We start from the raw sequence: 22569 nt of genomic DNA on the forward strand, positions 1-22569 counted from the left end.
GTTATAACACTATCTCTTATAACTACGTGGGCAGAAGCATGAAATAGCGAAAGGAAAGCACTTTAATTCCATTTATTCGTATCTGTCATGTCAATTCATGCCTTTGATTTTACTTTTACCCGCAATGAGAGCTATAGCTGAGGATACACAATATTCGGCAAATACTAGACGAACATATCTAGGGCAAGGTTCAGTCATGAGCATACAGAATACAAAATTTCGTTGGACAGGTCGAACAGCTTGTTGCGTGGATGTCAACTCCGATTCTAGCCAGTAGATCGCATTCGCAACTCTTCCATAAGCAACTGGTTCGAACGCAATATATTGGCTTTATAAAGGCGTATTAATAATTAACAAAAAACTTGGTGGTTTCGGTAGCAAGTGCTCTAGTTACCGATGTCGCAAGTAAGTGGGCGTGAGTCGAAGGCGAGCGTAGGAGCCGACATCGATCAGCCGGCCACCCCCGCCGCACCGCGTCGCGTCATTTCGCAATGTTTATACAAGTTTTAGCATACCGGTGCTCGGAGGATATTGCTGATAGGGGCAAAGTTGATCAATAAAATGTGATCAGTTGTTGTACACCTATTGCGTCATGGTAACGTATTGCGAATAGAGATAGATCCGGGTCTATTATTAGATGACTTTAGTTTATAGTAGTACCATCTATACATAAAGCAATGTCGAAGATGAAGGCTAACTTGTGAATTATTGCGTTGTTTCAGGTCGGTGGCGCACGAGCCCGATGAGCGCGTGCGCGGCGGCCGCCATGCGCGAAAAGCACGCGGCGCCGCGCCGCCTCGCGTCCCCGCCGGCGTCCCCGCTCGAGCGCCACCCCAGCCCGCTGAGCAGCCCGCGCGCCGACGAGCCGCTCGACCTGCGCGTCACGCACAAGCGCCCGCCGCGCCTCGAGGACGAAAACTGCAACCTCATCACCCCCTCGCCGCCGCCGCACCCCACGCACCCCACGCATCCGGCCCATCCAGCACACCCAGCCCTGCTGCAATTCTGTCGAAGACTACCACTTGCTCTACCAGCATCCTTCGGCCGCTACCCCTTCCTACCTGCGGCGGCAGCAACCCTGCTCGCCCCCGGTGCCCCACGAGCACCACCAGTGCCTCAAAATGCAGGAGCCCCTAGAGCACGAGATCGGTATACCTGCTCGTATTGCGGCAAGGCATTTCCTCGTAGCGCCAACCTAACTCGACATTTAAGAACTCACACGGGAGAGCAACCTTACCGCTGTAAATACTGTGAGCGCTCCTTCTCGATATCGTCCAACTTGCAACGGCATGTGAGAAACATTCATAACAAAGAGAGACCGTTCCGGTGTCGTCACTGCGACCGCTGCTTCGGACAACAAACTAATCTCGATAGGCATCTGAAGAAGCACGAGGCGGAGAACGGGGATGACAGTCGCCGGAGGTCTCCGGACGAGACGTACTTCGAGGAGATCAGATCGTTCATGGGGCGCGTGGCGCCGGGCCGGCGCGCGGCGGCTGCCACCGCCAGCCCCGCCGACCACACCTGATAGTGACACATGCGGACCACTTTCACAATTACAATAATCTGGTCGATGCATCCAAATGACTCTCGTGTACTTTAGAGACCTTTTATTTGAGTGTGAATCATTGATTAAAAGTTTATGATTAAGCGCCAACTTTTCTGGATTAGTTAAACAAAAAGAGTAAATAGGAAATTGCCAGGCAATAATAACATTAAAAATGTTTCGAAACATAGAGCCGCAACAGAATGTAAGCACCTGTAAATCTAAGGAAACACTACATACAATGTAATCACAATGATGACGCATCATCAATTTTGTAAATACCCATTATTGTTACCGCGTTAGCACATTGAATTGGCGCAAACGAGTGAAAGTAAATGTACTTGCCACCAAGTCGGCTATTAGGATATGTATTATAAATAAAGTGATATTGAATCTCGTGTACTTAATGTAAATATTAAGCTATTGTAGTGTATGTAGCTAGGACGCGTACCGAATTTTCTCTACCGATAGATTTATGAAAAGTAATTGTACGTATGTATTCCTTGTCGTAAAGACATAAATAGACAAATAATGTTAAGTGTTCCGAGAGTGTTCGCTATTTTAGATAACGCTGTATTGATATATAATTGTATGGATGTAAGTAGTTTCTTTGTATTTTTTGTAAATTTCGCTTTATTCGATGTAAAATAATTAGTATTATTAGTCTGAGAGGAAACGCCGGTTACCAATAAAAATATAACTTGTTGCTTATTGAAGATATTATTAAATATTTTTTACGAAATGTTAGAAAAGTTGTTTTAAAAATTATCTTACTGTCGAAATTATATATGTATATAATGTATACTGAATGTTGCGTAAATTATTTTCGTTTTGGGTTCAGCCACGGGGTGAACCGCTTCTGTGTTCAGAATACCCCAATTGTTAAGTTTCAGAATATTACGCGAATTAGATATTTATGTTTATTATCATTATATTGAGATTTTAAATTAGAACTTATACAGATATTAGAGATAACTTCAGAATTTTGTAAAATCATTGTATCTACGAATTCGAAAATTATTACTAAATTAATGTAATTACAAATCTGTGATTTAATTTATTACTGGACAGCAATAAATGAAGAAATATTTTTATCAGTTAAATAAATCTCTCAAAGAACTAATTTAAACGTTCCTGTAAGTATAGATAGATCTCTATGATTGTTGCGAGTGTAAAGTTGATATATATTTTATTAATAAAAATAAATACAATTTCTTTCATATCAAAGGATAAAAACTCAGGTTAAACCACAAGTCAGATAAGACGTTGATTTGCCAACGAAGCATTCATCCTTTATTTCCTTTGTAGAATACAGATTCTAAACTTTCTTTTGTTTATTTTATAAAAAGCTGCTCGCTATTACATTATTGAGAATTTATTTCCCAGCATGATTTATAGCCTTTGTTCTACATGAGCGCAAATGCGAAGCGACGCTATGCACAAACATTGACCGGAATTTATATATTTTGCCTCAAAAACTTTTAGAAAAACTGTCGTAAGATACTCAGAATTCGACCATTTGCCAGATATGTTAAAAATCCAACAAAAAACAGCATCGCGTCGCTTTTACTCGCTCATCTACAGCAAAGCACCGTTACTGTAACTCCTATCCTAAGCAAACGTTACCTACCGTATGAATGTTTCATAGTATACTCGTACCAAATCCTGTTTAAATCACATAAGAGATGCTATTTAACTAATATCGCTAGGATGTATAATGAATAGAGATTATTACCTTATCATTTTGTACTTTTGATACCTATTAGTCGTTCAAAGGTCACCGATTACCTTGTCAAAATGAATAAATAACAATAAATCTTTTATTCTGGTATTTTTATTTTATTACCACACTGCTATTAATTATCAAGGCTCAAAAACATCACACTGTATATGGGGCAATCGCCAAGCAGGCATTGTCTAAACCAGACATTGGACAGCCGACAGACCCTTTGGCCACAAAATATTTTCAGTTATCTTTCCAGTTCCTAGAACCTGTTACTTTGATTTAGAAGCAATCAAATCACCAAACCAAAAAAATTATTCCTCAACCATTATTTTTAGAGAACAATTTTAAAAGCAAAAGAAAAACATTGCAATCTTTCCGTATACTCAATTCCCATGACAATGAAGGCCGATAAAAAAATCGCCATTCGATCACTGACAAAGTAGGAACTCTAGATCTTAATTCAACGGCCTATCACAATAACTACGCTTCTGGGTCCAGAGTAACAAAAAATATACACAAAAAAAAACATTAGAGCAAAAAAAACAGTGCAAAAAACACCAAATACGATTAAAGTTGAGCGCCATCTTGGAATCGAAGGGCGCCCGGAGGCTAGCTGCGCCGGCGCAGCCTCACGAACACCGTTTACGATATGATTATGCTTTATTGCCATTAATTTGCGACAAACGAAACCGCCTAACACCATCTAGACCGCCATGTTGGCAAACTATTAAGTTTATTGATCTAATCAGAACAACTGAATGTCACGTGCAGCTTAGATAAGTGCTGCGTAATAATTGTAGCTCTTTTTATGCAGAAAAGCAAAGTCCAGTAATTCTTATCAAGTCTAAAACTCATACATGGCGAGAGAATTTCAATGGCAACCGTCAAAAAGGAAAAAATCTGAAGAAAGGGATTTTGTAGATCGAAAGCATCTACCTATTGAGTGATGAGATTGAATTTAATGTAACCAGCTTGGCAGTTTGCATAAAGAAGATCGAGAGCATACAAGAACACGAATTACCATACCAAACATAATGCTACTCTTATTACCTCGAAGCTATAGAGTACGTAATACAGGACGATTGGCTACAACCACTTAAACCAAAATAATTACCAGCTTAATGAATAAGACGTTATCTATATGTAGAATCTTGTTTTCGTCTGTCGATATCGAAATACGGCAGCATTAGAAAGGTATATCGTGTTTGGAGGACATAAGTCTGTAATCCATAGTTTTTTAATCAGTCTATAGATAGCAAAAGTTGTGCTTAGTTTTTATAAGGCATGTGTAGCGATCTAATATAGATACAGAAAGTGACCGAAGTAGATATTCTATAGTATATTGTGGGCTCGGGAGTCGGACAAGAACGGTATCACTAAGGGGCTGGCCCAATTCATGAAAGCGGTTTAAATTTAGTTGGTATGTACGGTTACGGAATTTACGTAATATTTCCTTCTAATAAGTCATAAGGCCAAAACTTATAATATTAGAAAGATTTATGAATGAATGTAATACCTGCTGACCTCGACCTTTCATAATTCGCAGCCATTAGTTCTTCAACGGAACTTGCGAACTCAAACTCTCTTTGAAGTCATGATGTTTGTATCAGTCTGTATGTACCTCTAGTGTATGTTATGGGTTTGAATTACCTGAAAACAAAGAATATTTAATTTAATTTATCTTCCTGTCTGATTGTATAAGCAGTTCCTTAAAAGTTTGAGCGACAACTCTTTACACAGCTAATGATTATCTACCAACTCAGCACATAAGCACAAATACTTCAAGCTCAATATCCTGTTTCCAGCCAACGTTCCGCTACACGCTGATGACTTGCGCCTGCGCGCGCGCCTGCACAGGGTGGGGCAGGTTGCACAACGATGGCACGGCCGCGCGAGCGCACGGCGCGGGCGCCTTGTTAGCGGCGCGTGCGCTGCCACCGTTGCGTTGCATTATTTATTGCTTATTGAAAAACTACCGATAGCTAACCTACCCACTTTTGTGGTTGCTTTCGTTGCTGTTTTTGCGGAGTTTCGTTCTGATTGCCGTGTGATGCAAATTGGGAAAGCAATTATTGTTTGTGTTGGTTTGTGTTTAGGTGTTTGCTTTATAGTCTTAAAATGTTGCTTCTCATATACATTTATATCGACTGGTACACCCTAGATAGCTGTTGTTCAATCTTCACTTCCGCCGGATCGTCTCTTGATTTTTATGTTATACATAACATTTCATTATAATGTAAGTAAAAAAATCAAGTAGTGTATGTAAACATGTTAACTACATGTACATCACATCATATCAATGGTTATTGTGATTAATTTTCTACACCTGTTGTGACACTCGTTATTCGCACATAGTATTATTAATTTCACAACAGATCAAAACGAGAGCAATTCTAATGAAAACCAAGCCCTCCTATTTAATTCTTGATGACATAATAAACAAAATATTAATGAGCCACTCTCAGTACCGAGACAGTTTACTACATACTTTATTTGAATTCGAGACAATATAAATAAAACAGTTTTGTTTTCATATGCCTAACTTTATTGAACTAGAAACGGGGCATTTATTAATTTGTATAGAAATTATGACGAAATATTTCCATATATCCGTATGTATCTTATGAAAACTAGAGCAATAATTTAAATAGTAATAAAGTTGCACCTTTTTGCTAATCGACCGTGACCGTTGTTTGGGTTAAATATAGGAATACAATTTCATCATAAATGTATACATATTCTATTCGTATAATATTCATTCATATCGATAAAAATAACACAAAAATAAATTAATTAAATCAGGGGTAACGGCTAGTACTTCATAAAAATAACAATTTAATTTAAATAGCTCTATATAAAAGCTTGCCCAAAACTCAAAGGTCAGCTAGATGTTCGCTCACAAGTACACTCAGTGCAGACGAGATGTGACCATTGAAGTCAACCTGTTTGTCTGTGGTCAGCTGGCTGAGTTTTGAGAGCGTACTCTGAAGTGACATGATTACAATGATGTAAAAGTGATCTCGTTATGGAAGGGCCTTAATAAGCTGTGAGTAATTATAAATGTTTAAGCAAAGTTAGTGAAAAAGATGTGTTTAAAGCATGTAAGCATGCTAGAAATAATTAAAATATTGATTTTCCAAAGTACTAAAAAAATAATCAAATAAAAAGTAAGTAGAAAAAAGCACAACGAACATCAACCCTACGGCCAATGTCGGTTACACAAGTCAAGTGTCGTTTCTAGTTGTTGCAAGTCGTTGTAAGTGCAGGTGACCGATCCATCACCGACTCACCGACGTAGACTAATTAACGGAAAGCAAGGTCAACTGATGAAACAGGCCTAAGCACCCACTCTAGTTTGTCACAAAAAATTACATTGCGCAAGAGTCGTTTCTCTCGCGACTTCGCCACGGATTGTCCTCTCGTTAGCAAGATTCTAATGTCGCCAATCTGCGCAATGCATATTATTAATATGGTAATTTTTCTGTATCTAATTAGGTGATGGTTAAGTACCGGAGGTGTGAAGAAATTGTTTAATTGACATCAACTTATTATTAGATACAAGCAGATAAAATCGCGAATATAGGAATCAGTGTAGGTAGCATAAACTTTCGAATATTCTCAAATCAGCAAATCCCCTCAGTAACAGAACACCACTTATTTATGTAACCCACAACGCTATCGAAGTGAAGTGCTCGACTTAAATTTTGCTCCAAAAACCGTACAGCAATCCATTTAAACGTCCGTCGGCAACAAAATACCTGTATTTAACATTTACACCTTCGAGACACGGTATCGTAATGCGTTGTGTAACAGCCCTCAGACTGATATGAAAATTCGGCTTCAGGTCTAATTAAACGTTGAGCGAAATTGTGCATTTCCCTCTCTCTGCGCCATCAAGTGTTACTCGAACCCAGTTAAGGCGAGGCGACGCGACGCCGCGCCTCGCTTTGGTCAGGAACTCAGGACCTCATGCCTCGCGGAGATATTTTGATGAGGACGAGATAAATTAATTATAGAGTCGTATAGCCGTACACTAATAAACTGGCAAACTTGCTTATCGATATCGTAGTCTAGATATAGACACGGTAATGACCGGTCGAGTTACGTCGCTCGCTTAATGACGTCGCCGGTTTAGGCACATGTGCCGTATATGGGGAAAGTTTTGTAAGGAAGCAACGTGTTTTAAAACAATAATGTGGCTTATGTAAAAGATCTAGGACGCAGCTTATCTTCAATGTGTGGATTAGGTACTTGCAGAGATCATTAAAAGTATTTCGTAACTCAATGTCACATTTCTATTTTTATGGAGTAAGGCTGAAGTATTCCTACCTATGCTTATAATTATATTTCTGACTAAAACTAAGCTTTATTCACAACAGCAGCCACTCGAAATCGAATCAAAAACATAGTTGTCAGCAGTTAAACGACCAGCAGACCAACAAGACAGTCGATTAATTATATTAATTGAATTAATAGGTTTTAACAGATTATTTTCTAACAGCTATCAATTAATTTCTGTTGTGAGTAGGCGTAAACTTGATGAGTAAAACCATTATTCACGGTAAGTAACCCAATGATTATGCGCATATAGAATACGTTAGCAGCAACACTTTGAAACAACGTGATAACAACAACTAATTAAATTATTTTATATTCATAAATCGTAATAAACAAATTAAGTACGCAGCCTGAGGCGACGAGTTCGGTAATTACCGAAATAAATTTAAACAAATTCCATTATGGGATCATTTCGATGGCCGACCTTATCCATCATTTTAATGCAGTTAACACAAATCGATATGAAGTGCAGCGAGGATCGATAATTGTACGGTAGCAGTGTCGATAAGCGTCGACACTATTGTGCATAATGTTGTCGTGTATTACTAAATTATATGGTGCATATGCGTGGTACTTACTGCCTCCGACCGGTCCTGCCAGGGTACCTGTGAAAACCAAGGAAACTTCAGTTAGTCATAGCAACTTCAATGAATCTCGATCATAAATTGCATCCTTAGTACAGCGACAGATAACTATTAAGACAGTTTTTTGTGATTATCTTCGAAGACGTAAACAGAAAAATCATGTAGAATTAGGTACTTACTTTTTCAAATGATGCCAAATTAACATTCAATTTTGATATTTCGATGAAGGTTTCTTCTCAAAACGGAGGTTTGAGGAAATTATATAAGTACATCTCATCATATACGGGACCCTAGGCAATAATCTAGATGTCCCATATACCACTACAAGTCATATTATAAATGCTGCGCAGGCGCATAAGATTTTCCGTTTAGCTCCATTATATTAAATTCCACTCTAAAGTAATTTCCTCCCGCGCTGATTGAAGGAAATTAAAATGATTCTCCTGGATGTTAAACAGGTTTAAATTAACGTTTCTTCTGAAAATAGGTTAACTGTCGATTAAATTAATAATCAGAAAGTTATGACATGTAAAAATTACATTACTTACCTACTTATATTTTGCTCATAAAATATGAAGAAACGACTATAGTTGTCATGAATAAAGTAAACTATTTAGAAGTATACCTTGAGAAAGCAAAATTTTTAGAGCATTCGAAGTATATTGTACAATATTGTATTTTTATAATTTTGTGCAAATTTCACATACACCACCTACTGAACTGTCCGACCAAAGCCTAAAAGGTTTGAATTCCGTTCTTAAGAATAAAATTCCAACTAAAAGTGACATTTTATATACATACATAGATATAGATAATAAACCACGATGCACTAGAAGTGCCTAGTACATACCCTGCTTTCCTTCCAGCATGTCAGTGTGTAAATCGTGGACGAGTTTTTCGCAACCGACTCGATTTATACGCAAATTATTGCCGCCTCAAATGAATAGATATCCAGCTTGGAAATCTCAACGTTCGCGTGGCTTCGTTAGGTTGACTCATACTATGTTAAAAGCTGTACTTTTAGTACCTACCCATTAAAATATATTTTAAATGAAAGAGCTACTTAAAACCAGCAATTTTGTAATGATCACTGTTTGATTTTTTTTCTATTAATACTCGTATGTAACATATTTTTTTCTTTTTACCTAGACATTTACAGAACTATTATTTTACAATTATATTTACATTTACATATTTACAAAAATAAAACAGTTTTTTTTTTTACCTAAGTACAAAGTACATATTTGAGCTATGTCGCTTATAATATGGTATGCCAAATTATGAAAGCTAGACGGATTCATAAAAGAAAATCCATAGATAGATTGTCCAAATTGGCACCAATGCTCGAGACGATTAAATTTAGCATAACTCAGTTATATAAAAAGGTAAATTTAAGAGCATTCACAGTCACTTAAAGCATGCGTTCGGACCAAACAAGAAAAAAGCAGTTGCAACTTGCAAAACAAGAGCAGATGCCGAAATAATGAGGTGCGCGGAAGACGCGGGTACTTCAAATAGGGTTGCCAATTAAACGGAAAATTTGCCGACTCTTTGGTTGCGACCTTATTTTGGAAACAGGGACGAACTTCATGCTAAATGTTGCTTTGTAGAATATTTACACATGTACATACATTATACAAGTTGAGTATATGGTAAGAAGAGGCATAAGAGAGAGAGGTATAAGTATTTCCATTTCGTACCTTCATAAAAACAAATTATAGTCTATTGTCTTCAACTCCAAGAAATTCTTACATGTTACAGGTAACGACGGTACTAACAAATGTGTTGAAGGGTTACCATAATTAACAACTTATTTTATTACGAAACAATATTGCCATGAATAATTACATATGTATGTGGCAACCCTAAGTTGGAGTGGCGTATGCGCGGACGCAGACACGAGGTACGGTTAATTGCACGTGTGATTTATACCAAATTGGGAGGTCCGCATCACTCAGTTTTTCACTCAATGTACGTCTATTTTAATTAATGTTTTAACGTTCATTTCTTCATCAGACGGACCTTGTAACGATATGGAATCAAAAAAGCTTTTCAAAAATAATATAACACTAATTTCAGATTTATTTTGGCACCATTATATTACAGCTAAACCCAAATGAAATGGTCAAGTTCTTATCTGCCATAGTTTTACCTAGAATATACACGTTCGAAATTCAATCAGTAAGACGTATGTAGAAATTAAAATAGCTAAGATAAAAATAGTCTAGATATAATTTAATCTATCTTAAAGTCATGTGCAATCGCAAAACCTAAACTCAGACTTCAACTTACGCAATTCATATAACAAGTTGACAATTAATATTACGAGCGCATTTTTCTAAAGCTAAAATACGCTAGAATGATTTCACAAACGTCTATACAAATAATGAATAATTCATGTGACATTCCGATGTAAACAAAATTATGACAACACCAACTTCTATTGGAATAATACCCTTATGCCCGAGGCTCGCTATTATAGACATATTGAAAGACTTGATGATATAACGACCAATTTAAATAGACCTCCTCCACCGCTCTTTGCCCACACACTTATGAACAAAATGAAGGCAGGTAATCACATGATTGGTGTCTCCGTATATTGGTCACTTGTCCACGGTCGTTTTCACTCTCTATACCATCCCGCTAGATGATTTTCTACGGTGATACAGTTTTTCATTGGCGTACTACGCGACTAGTTTCACTGATTGTTGGCTACTGGTAAGTGGGTGAATAAGTAGTTTTTTTTTTATTGTCTATAAATATTTTTTTGTAAGTTATCTTCATGGGTAATAAGAAATATCTATTTTCAATAGGCATTGGCACTTACAGATTTATATCTTAGCAAACGTACCTACATACACTACACACCTTTTGTCATAGTTCAGAAGAGTTCAGAACACATGTAGGTACCAATATGTCGACCCGAACACAGTTGGGAAAAGGCTCGGGAGATGATGATATACTAAAATGGTATCGAAGCAGGCTCTGTTTATTATTGAGTTATGTAATCAACTGCACTATAACATAATGCACACAAAAACAACCATCTGGAAATAAAACACACATTCACAAAAAAGCTGCCAAATTGCTACCACTATTACAGTTACTGAATACTGAAATTATTCTACATTGACGTCGTGCACGAGTGGCTTAACTTTCTCGAGCCCAAGATGAGTACGTACCAACGTTTTTCTCACCGCAAAAAACTTGTTAGCGACGAGAATAAAACGAGAGCACGCTGCGTATACGCACCCAATGCGGACTGACAGAACTCTTTTTCTGAGTATTGAATAAAATTCGGCCTCATGCTTCCAAAGAAATGTTTAATGGAACTGTCTAATCACGTTTAATCGTGACATAAAAAGGTGCCAATTGTTAGAAATATTTACGTTGTAAAATGACCTAAAATCATAAATTGTGTATTTTTCAATACAGTTTCCATCTATGTCATCAAAATACAATAGTCCTACTTCCGATACTGGTATCTCAATAAAAAGAAATATGTTATAATTACTGCTGCAGCCATGTTCAGATCTATATTTTAATTCAAGGTGTATTATCAATTATACATACCAATAAAAACTGTCAATACAACTGCATATTTGTTGCACAGTTACAGTTGGACTCGACGAACACAATTAAAATATTACACATTACAATCATACTTGGTAGGTCGTAAAACAGCGCGCTTGAAAAAATCTTCTCATACTCCAGTATGTGCTAAATCTGGAGCTAGAATATCGATACATTCTCGATACGAACTTATAAATAAACAATTATATCTCGAGCATATCTCGATATTCGAATATCGAAACTCCCCGCTGCGTGAGAATTCGCAGAAAATAAATGACGATCAGGTATCGAATTCCAATGGAAATTCCTTGTCGGAATGTCAGTGGTAGCGCCTGACAGGTGCAGGGATTCTAAATTCAAACGTACATAATCTGACAAATTATTGTGGCTCACTTTTGTTTACCGTCGGCGTCGTTTTGTTTTATAGTAGGGGAGGCGAGAGTGCTAAATCGGGAGTGACTCGAGCGTCAATGAGACCTATTAGATTGCGAAGCTTAGATGATAAGAAGAAAAAAATGTCCTGACATACACACACTTTCATCGGTGGGTGGAGCGGCTATAAACTTTCAAACATGTAAAAAAAAACAGTTGCATGGACATACTGGAGCGCGTCAGATATTAATAGCATGCACGTCCTACGTCATTTTGAAAACATACGTATATTAATCTGACTGTTTCCATGGTGGGGGTGGTTGTAGGTAAGGGTTAAAAATGGGAAAAAAAATAATTTTATAGAGCGCGTCAGATTATCAAAAGGGGTGTTAAGTGAACCAAAACGAAGGCTCTTATGCAATAATCTGACGATTTAGACGTGACCTAAACTCGTGGCCATTACTTGAAATTGCAAAAAAAAATCGCCATTTTGAAATACTCGAGCGCGTCAGATTAAGATATATATGGTTCATTTATGTACCCTTAACGTAATCATCTTATAATCTGACGATTATCTGGAGGAATTCGCTTAATCTGACAACGGAAAGTTTTTTTGCAAACCTTTTAACAAATTGAAGAACTGAAAAAATTGCAAGTAAATAAACCAGTATGTACCTATTCTTTGAAGTACAAAACTTTTATTTATAAGCAAATAAGTATGAAAAACATAAAGGACAATGGACACAAATATACGGAACCTCGTACACTCCACCAATAGCAATGTCATACATATCATTGTATAGGCCTTTTTATCTAGAACAACTTTTAATATGACAGCTTTGTTGACGTTTGCCCGTCCTGAGATATAGATCAAAAAGTGTGTTAAAGTTAAAACTAAATAATCCATTGATATCTCAAGTTTTTAAAGGAATATCTAAGTGCTACTACGAGTATGTCTTCTAAGTACTATCAACTTTTACACACTTTTTGATCTATATCTCAGAACGGACAAACATTTCAACAAAGCTGTTATAATAAAGGTTGTTCTCGATAAGAAGGCACATACAATGATATATATGACATTGCTATTAGCGGAGTGTACCAATCTGCTCATACATTACATACATTTCTATAATAATTACATTTAATTATAATGACATTGATAAATATACATGTGTCATAAACAATACAATAGAATCTATAACATGGCTTGACGGAAATAATCTACGCGTAAATCTTACAAAAACTAATTTTATTCAATTTAATACACATAGATAAATCTAAAATCTAAATAATCTGCCTAGCCTTTTTCCCAGCTATTTTCATACAAAAAAAAAATACGTATAAATTTGACTTAATTTATTAGTTTAAAACCATCCAGTAGAGTTGCGCGTTGCCACTCTTGCAGAACAGATAGAAAGAGATAGCAGTTGCTTTCATTGATGAAGCGACACTACGCGCGTAATTTGTGAACCACGTTATGTAGAGTAGAGCCAATGTTAACCGGATGACTAGGCCACCACGACCTGTATAAAAAAGGCGAAGTATACGAAACGGCATTTCTCGGTATCACGATAGACAAACAATGCAACTGGAAGGCACACGTATTTAACAAAAGTATCCAATAAAATGAATCGTCTTCGTTAAAAACAATATATCTGCATACCATGACCAGTAACTTCCTGAGATTAGCGAGTTCAAACAAAAAAACTCTTCAGCTTTATAATATTAGTGTAGATTATTTAAGACCCAAAATGTACTAACACTTATTGCAAATGAATTGAATTGAAAAAAGAGAGAGAGGAATAGAAACTTGGGAGGAGAATACCGGCATCACGTAGCTGCACGCTTTAAACTTTATCGATTAATTTTCCTTACTTCGGCTTACGGGAATCGTCAGATTTTATATTTTTCGTGAACGTTGAATTACTCCCTTCAAAATAAAAAAAAAAATAGCCGCGCTCGAGAAAGTCAAGATGACGTTTTTTTTTTACAAGTTTGTAACCTTCCTACTTCTTATCGTCAATCGCAAATTGTCAGATTAGTGGAATATACACTTTTTAGCATATAACTAACTAACCCTATCTTAATCTGACGCGCTGGAGAATGTCAGATGATAATTTTTTTTTTACTAATCTGATCCTTTATTCTAGACGCGCGGCTGCATATACAGGGCTTATATTTGGTGGAGGTGTTAAATGGGGTAATAGGTACCTCCCTATATACTAATCTGCCGCGCTTGAGTAAATCCCGAAATCCCTTCTAGGCCTCCCCTACTATTAGAACTGCACGATACCGTTTTAAATTATTTTCTTACACGATTAGTGACTTCGTGAGATGACCATATTTTAATTTTATTTGAAAAGGAATATAGACATAAAATGCACCCATAATTTACCAGATCTAGCATCAATTTCAACTTCACAAACTAGACACAACAAATCATTGCCGTGATATCATTTACGAGCATTTTACCAGGACAATAATATATTCGATGCGGTTCAGAATCGAAAATCTCAGCCTAGTATTACTGGTCTAGTCTCGTTTATTCACAATAGGTCCCGATGTAAGTGTCCAGCCGCAATGTCGCATGTATATTAAAACTAATGACCCTATAAGTGGAGCACCCTCAAAGTGTCTTGGATTAGAATTATTACGAGAGGATAATGTATTAACTGGCCATGTTAGGTGTCAACCGTAGAGATAATTTGTCGTGCCATACCAGACGCAATGGCATACGTAATTCTTAAAATATTATACAGACGGATCTATGGGCTGGTAATGACATTTTGTACTTCGATTTTATCATTTTAATGGGCAATTGGCATCAATTCCAGCAATACTAACGTTGGATTGATTCGTAAAATAAGTTGTTAATATGATAATATAACTTTGAAGTAGGTAAACTTATGTACAAGAAGGTTTTATTAAATACTTACACGTCATTTTCAAATGCATACGTTTCGGTAAAAAGAACATAGGAGCCTATATTTGAAACCACCAATTTTATTTCAATAATAATATAGATTCATAGATAAATTCCAGCAAGCTGACCTACCTGTGTATTCAATAGACTCAGTATCTAAGTGCGATTTCATACGAGCTGCGGTTACAAAAGAAGCGATCTGTGCAACCACACCAATCGGTTTGTATGCCATTGTGAGCCCCTTGCTATGATGGGAAAGTAATTTGCCACAAATAAACTACTTGCGAAACCCAATGGAATGTATCGTTTCGTAACATTACAATTAGCGTGTTTGTTATCACTACTCTGAGAATTCAAACTGAATTTGAAAGGCGACTGAAGGCTACTGAAAATGTATGCTGTTTAGTGTGAATGAATCAATCATTCGCGCACCGAATTGATTCGGAGTTAGGTGCGGTTTCCAATCAATTTAGATGCATTTTTTATGATGTCATTTTATAGCGTTGCTGCAATCACGACTTCCCTTATTATTAGTTATCTAGGAATGTAAATAGCAGTGATAAGGACCGGTTAGTGGTCACATATGGAAGCTTGTATGAATTTTGAACAGCTGGTCTTATCAATGCCATTTACATAGACATTTGCAGCAGTATTTCGCATGATATCACTTTTCTTATGACGAAATCTAGATTTCATTCAGTAAGTTTTGACCTCACTATAAATCTCTGAGAAGTTTCTTAAATAATTATATAAGCACTACACAATATAAAATATGATTTATTATACTTCAATTTAATTAATTAACAGCCCATATCACACAGCAGACTATAGCATAACATTGCAATTAATCTCAAAATATCTGAGCAATCAATGCGTAATGCACACGAATGAATTTAATGCCTCTAGGCGACCTGTAACCGAACCCAATGCATTACCAATACACAAACTACACAACCAACATGATAATACATCATATCTATGTATTATTCATATGACGACTTGCGATTTTGATGTCGCAAGGCAAGTTCGCTCAGACGTTTTTGCTCCGAGATTTATATCGTAGTAATAAAATGTATCATAAATATATGGAATCAATTTTATATGGAGTGCTCTCGCTTAGTGGTTATTTGGTTTGGAAAAAATGATAGATTCATTGATATTACACGGTCGGCTCTTTGATGGGGTGGTTCAGGATTGGATGATTGATGCGATGGATCCTTTTGTTAATGCGCAATTGTTTGGTACTGAAAGGAACAGGTTGAAAGGCCTTGTGCCTTTATCTTTCATTGTGTCTTCTTTATGTCTCGTATTCTTATCGAAGAATGGTAATGTATAATTTTGATTTGGGGTGTAATTAAGAATGTTAAGTGCCAAGGTTCCAGGGATTGATGAACTAAATAAGTACGTATATTACAATTTATGAAGCAATCATTCTAACAAAATTATTTGAAGATGAAGAGCATAAAGAAAAACCAGGTAAGCAGTAATGCAAACAACTCTTTATATACCCATTTCAAGCCATAAAATCACCGTAGTTCTCCCAGACGGCACGGTACCACACACGGCAGCTATTAGGCAATGTCGCCATAACCGTTTGTACGAACTATAAAACAAATGACTGCGCAGGAGTCTCAGAAGAAAGGCGGCCGGTCACGAACAGCATACATCTCTTAATTTACCACGTTATCACACACGACTATCGCTTATTATAATTATTTGTTCAGACTTCAGATGTCAGGTCGAAGTAGGATGTGTTTAGCCATTCATAAAGATGACGGCTGTGGCAGTTACGTATGGTCTCGTGGGTTATTTTTTGTAGGTAGTAAACAGAGGTGAAACATTTGATGATAGAAACAAATAAATAAATACTGTTAAGGTCTCTCGCAGTTAAGTAGACCCACCCAAAACAAAAATGTGAAAGACTGCCAAGTTCGATAATATGGGAATGCTTCGCCTATAAAAGAAGTGAGATCTGAATAAGTACCAAGTTCCATACACATACCTCAGTTAAAAATAGTCACTTTTTAATGATGTTACTTGGCAAGTTTTCATACACCTTGTTATAAACCTACTAAACGCAATGAATCAAGTATTTAATTTTCTATTAAAACTTGCCAAGTAATCATCATTAAAAAGTAACTATTTTTAACTGAGGTATGTGTATGGAACTTGGTACTTATTCAGATCTCACTTCTTTATAGGCGAAGCATTCCCATATTATCGAACTTGGCAGTCTTTCACATTTTGTTTTGGGTGGGATTTCATTTATTTTTGTAAGGTTGTTTATTTTATTTTTTTCTTATGATGAAGTTAGTTAAAGAAATGTCTCATTTATACTATCTTTTAGTTTTTTTAATATGCACTATGTTTCTTACAAAGAAATGAACTAGATTAGCTATGACTAGATTTACCAACTGACTGACATGACATGTTATCATATATTATGTTCGTGGATCAAAGTTACACATTCGTTATTTTCGAAAGTGATTCACACTTGGCCGTTTTCAGATTTTTACTTTACTTTGACTAAATACAAACCTTTGTACCATTCGAAGATATATTATATAAATATATATAAATTTAGTTCGTTTTAGTTCCTTAGGGGTATAAATTTACATCGGGTATAAAACACCTTCATTATTTTGAAACCGACTCACACTTGGCCATTTTCAGATTTTTCCCTTTACCTTGACACAAAGACCTACCTCCATGCCAAATTTCAAGTCAATACGACCATTGGAAGTGGTCTAGGTTTTTGATGAGTGAGTCAGTGAATAAGTGAATCAGTGAATCAGTGTATAGTAAAAATAGCGATTTTCTGACGTCAATATCTCAAGACCTATAATAGGTATATTAATGAAATTTTGTATTTTAGATAAGTGAGGGGGTCTCAACAGATACTAGAAATTTGATATGCGTAAATAAAATAGATTTTGAGTTACAGGGGGGTCGAATTTGGCCCGAAATGGTTCGTGTAATATAACCCACGGCCGGTGTGTCGCCTTTTTTGCTCGAACTTGGCGGACACACTGCCGTGTGTCTAGATCCTACCAAAGAACAATGCAGGAATGTGTTTAAAAAGAAGTGAAAAAGATAAAGTTTGTTTCATCATTAGTTTACAATACTATTCCTTAATTGGAATAATCACGATGTCCAATAACTGTGTTACAAATGGAAGACACATTTTATAATTTTAATGGATATAAGAAAATGAGTAACAAGAGTCAAAGCTATTTTACAGTAAGTCATCCAACCACCAACAACTCTAATATAATCACTAATGAGTTCTGAGTAATTACTGATCTCACCTTTACTACACAGATCACTTTTAATTACAATTAATATTCTTCCACTTTCCTAACAAGGATCAATGAAATATACATGGAAACAGACGTAAGTGACTGATATACGATTATGAGTAAAACTGCAATAAAATAACAACCAATATCTTCCTTTTATTTCCATTTATAGATGGTTTTATGATTGTCTATTAGAATTTAGCTATAATTTAAATGGGACAAAGAGATCAAAAGTGATGTATGCTGAAGTACGTTAGTTAGTTACGTTAGTAGGTAACACATATGGCATGGATATTAAAAGACACTTACTTTTCTTCATCACTCAAAAAAACTTACTAACATTCAGCTACTTATCCTCAAAATCATAAGTACCAAAAAATAATTTACTTCCCAATCAAGATTTAACGGCTACGCTCTGCTAAAGATTGAAAGTTATCTCCCAAAGAAACGATATGTACGACTTTTAGGCGACAAAATAACTATCACAATCGTCATTATTTTCTAGATAAGAAAATTCCGCTATCATAATCACCCAGCTAGAAACTAAACAATATTTTCAGCACATACCAACACATAAACAATAGCCCAGACCCATTCCAGGAAAATCTATAAGAGTGCTAAGTGTTGGTACCACCCGCGAAACCATTGTAACGCGTGCCTCGTGACTGGAGTAATGCTGTTCACTCCCTAGGCACATATTTATGCACTCAAACACGGCATCAATCATTCTAATGAGCCGGCCAGTAGGCAGGACGGGTGTACCGGCCTAAGGCACGGGCCGTCACGTGATCTAACTAGTGATGCGCTCATGATATATCGATTGATGGCCCTCTCGATTACACATTAGTTCTGGATTTAAATAACTGGATATGATTATCTGTTGCGCATTTATGGGATGATGAATAGAGTGAAGGGATATTGTGTCAACTTTTGATTGCTGTTGATGAGAGTGGAAGTTTTGTGTTGTAAACGGAATTACAATGCAATATCCTTCCTTAGTACATTTAAGACAACGATATTAACGTTCTCTTATGTTCAGTAACAACAGAATAAGGAGGTGATTATCTACTTCTGGCATAGGTAACGCACCTACACAATCGCAATAAATACCAAGCTACAAAACAAATAAATTGCATGAATAATTCACTTGTGCGTATGTCAAATAACAAACGTATGCAATCCACTATATTGTGATCATTGATAGACGTAAATTATAATTTTACGACGCATAGTACCTCATTCAGCTGTAATAAACATTGTTATGAATATATTGTCGCTAACACTATACCTGTTTATTAACATATTCGTTTGAAGTTTCAGTTTATCGATATCGATAGTTAAGTGATCAAATGAGCCCTATTTAACATAGCAGTGATATTCAAGTAACAAGTTTAGCAATGAAGGAAAGAAAGCTGCCCGGAGCGTCCGGCGCTATTCACAAATTGGCACGAGCTAGGCACGCGTTGCGATCGCGCACTAAAACGCCTCATCTCCTCTCCTTCTTTATTTTAAAACCAACCCTACTGTATAAGTAATAAAGTACATTTTTGAATGTGTGAGGCGTAGCACGTATGTGACGTTGAAAAAGCAGATGACTTACAAAGATTGAATGGCGCAGTGCAATGATACCGTAGAACCATTAGTGAGAGCAAAAAGGATGGAATTCTTTCGATTGTGTTTTGTTTATTTTCTCTTTGATTAATACTTTGTGCGTGGTATGCTAATTATTGCGTTAAACAAACATGTACCTAGTTGATGTCTCAAGTGATTTGACTTATTTATTTTTTAATAGATGATAGTTTGTTGGCATACCGTTATGATGGAGACCTTGATGAAAATGCATATATGTATCGTATCTACAAAAGCAGGGTACAGGTTACGTATTGTAATTTAAAAGGTCTGAAATACGTCGCTTGGAGACACACCTTGGCGAAATACATCCTCCTCGTCTTATGTATTTCAAGATGTTTCACATTTAGATCAAATGAAACGAATTCATACCCAAGAATTATAATACAAAAGACTTGTACGAATTAAGACTATTCCTACTTTTCGAAAATCGATTAAATTCAAACTTGCAATATAGATCAGACTTCAGACGAACAAACCAAAATTGAAATAAATAATTTCTCAAAGCCCAGCAGCTTCAAACGAATCTTTCATAAATAAACAATGGTAATTAACGAATAAAATAAAAACAATGCACTGTTTGAGTGTAACCTGCTGTCTGATTGTAATTAACTTTCACATTAATGACTGAACAATCAATTAGTCACAATCTCGTGAGCGACGCCTGGGGGCATACATTAGCTAGTGCACAGTAAGCTATTGTCATTTTTCAGTGACTATTAAACAATAAGTAGGTACTTTGTTTTACTTTTGCTATGTGTACATGTCACTATATAAGCTACATATAATAATGTAGGTAATAAATACATTTTTAATTCGCCCTTAAATTGACCTATTTTATATAAAAATGTAGCTGTATCATAATATCTATGTTCTGCAGTATTTTCAACAACATATAAAATTAAACCAACCTTGATTTATTTCATAGGTTAACTCAACAATTAATTAAGTAACGTAATTCTGTCCCAACAAAAAGTGAATTACTTATAAATATAAATTGTCAAAGTAAGTACATGGCAGTTACAGTATTAAATGTCACCACAAAACCACTCACGCGCAATCAACGTTGGCGTTAATTCCCAGACTTTTCACTAATTACTTCAATCAACACTAACAAGACATCGAACTGAATCGATTTTATTTATTCCACTCGATTTTGTATTCGAATTATTGTAAACGGAATTGGAGCGAATGAACAAATTTTATGATTTCCTCCATGTTTGAGGAATTCGCGTGTAATTTGCTCTGATTTTATTTATTGATGATTTGCTAATAAATTGTTAGTTTATTAGACTGAATTCCACGGAGTTAATTAATACATAAATCTTTTAAAGTAACAGTAATAGTAGCCTTCATTGCATAGTGGAGTTTTTATTTGATTACTCAGGAAAAAAGCTTCTTTTACTAATAGATTCTAGCTTCGACTTGAAATTTTAAGTAACATATAGGTAGGTTTATATTATTACTGATTGTTATTGATAGTATTGCATTATTGAGAAAATTTACTGAACGTAAATGTAGCAAATAGGTACTTTAGACTTTAATGTACTTTGCTATACTGCTATAAAGACCAACCCACAAATTGTAAATACTTAGAAATTCGGTCGATTTTTATGCTCATCGGTAAACATCGTTCATTGATGACACAAGAAACAGAGCATGACAATCTATGCTACTGTTAAACAAAAAACCAGTATTCAATCACCAAACTAGTCCAATTTGTCGATAATAAACAAAACACTGACGCCGAACTGCAAAAAGCATAGAAAATTACAATAATAATAATAAATCTTCCCAACACTGGACTTTCTCAGACGAGTTTAAACGAGGCACAGTTTTTTTACAAAACCACTTATTGACGTAGCTTAAACATGATTACTATGTAAATTTATAATGGATAGCTCATCAAGTTGACTATCGGAGACATCATTACCTTACTCCTGTCACTCGGCAATTTCATATCATCAATCTTGTATTTAAATTGTACAAGTAAACGCTCTTTGGTCCCGTAATGGTCTATAAACTCTGCATTAGAATTGAGGAGCCATTAGCGTAAGTTCTTAAACACACAAGATTTAAAGTAGCACTTTTATTGGGATCGTCACTTGTTTATACTAGTTTTCTTGCCTTTATAAATACTTCGTCTATTTCTGCTTTAAATTGTTTATTGCTTATTACTGAACATGGTCATTTCTTCGATGAATAGCTATCTATCTCTTACTAAAATACATACATGCCACAAAATGGTAAACTGATATTAAAAAAGTAATTTCAAGTCCTAAGAGCAAAATGGAGCAAATATATCAAACACCTACAGTTATTCAATTCAATGAACATTTCTCATCGATATTTAGGAATGCAACAAGAATTTCAGTCGCGCTCAACTGAACCTTGGTTCCTAATCATATACAACAAAAAATTGCTCTTAGCTAAGAAGGAAAAGTGAGCAACTTATTAAACAGACCAGTTACTTCGCTCCAAATAAAATTCTTCAAACGCATCACCGATTTGCGACACTGCGTACCGCATGCCTAATAACAAATTACTTTTGAAAAAACTGTTCTAAGATGCAG

The 22569-nt window shown here is 35.9% G+C and overlaps 1 protein-coding gene across 2 annotated transcripts in view; it reads left to right on the plus strand.

The window, feature by feature from the left end:
• LOC110375389 (transcription factor hamlet) overlaps positions 1-3369 on the plus strand; it is a 96277-nt gene extending 92908 nt beyond the window's left edge. For both annotated transcript variants that reach the window (XM_021333470.3, XM_064039239.1), the window contains one exon: positions 723-3369. In XM_021333470.3, the coding sequence (XP_021189145.1) occupies positions 743-1528 (786 nt within the window). In that variant the 5' untranslated portion in view covers positions 723-742 and the 3' untranslated portion in view covers positions 1529-3369. The remainder of the gene's footprint in view (positions 1-722) is intronic.
• The last annotated feature ends 19200 nt before the right edge of the window (positions 3370-22569 follow it).

The sequence above is a fragment of the Helicoverpa armigera genome, chromosome 18, assembly GCF_030705265.1.
Source record: "Helicoverpa armigera isolate CAAS_96S chromosome 18, ASM3070526v1, whole genome shotgun sequence".
NCBI lineage: Eukaryota > Metazoa > Arthropoda > Insecta > Lepidoptera > Noctuidae > Helicoverpa > Helicoverpa armigera.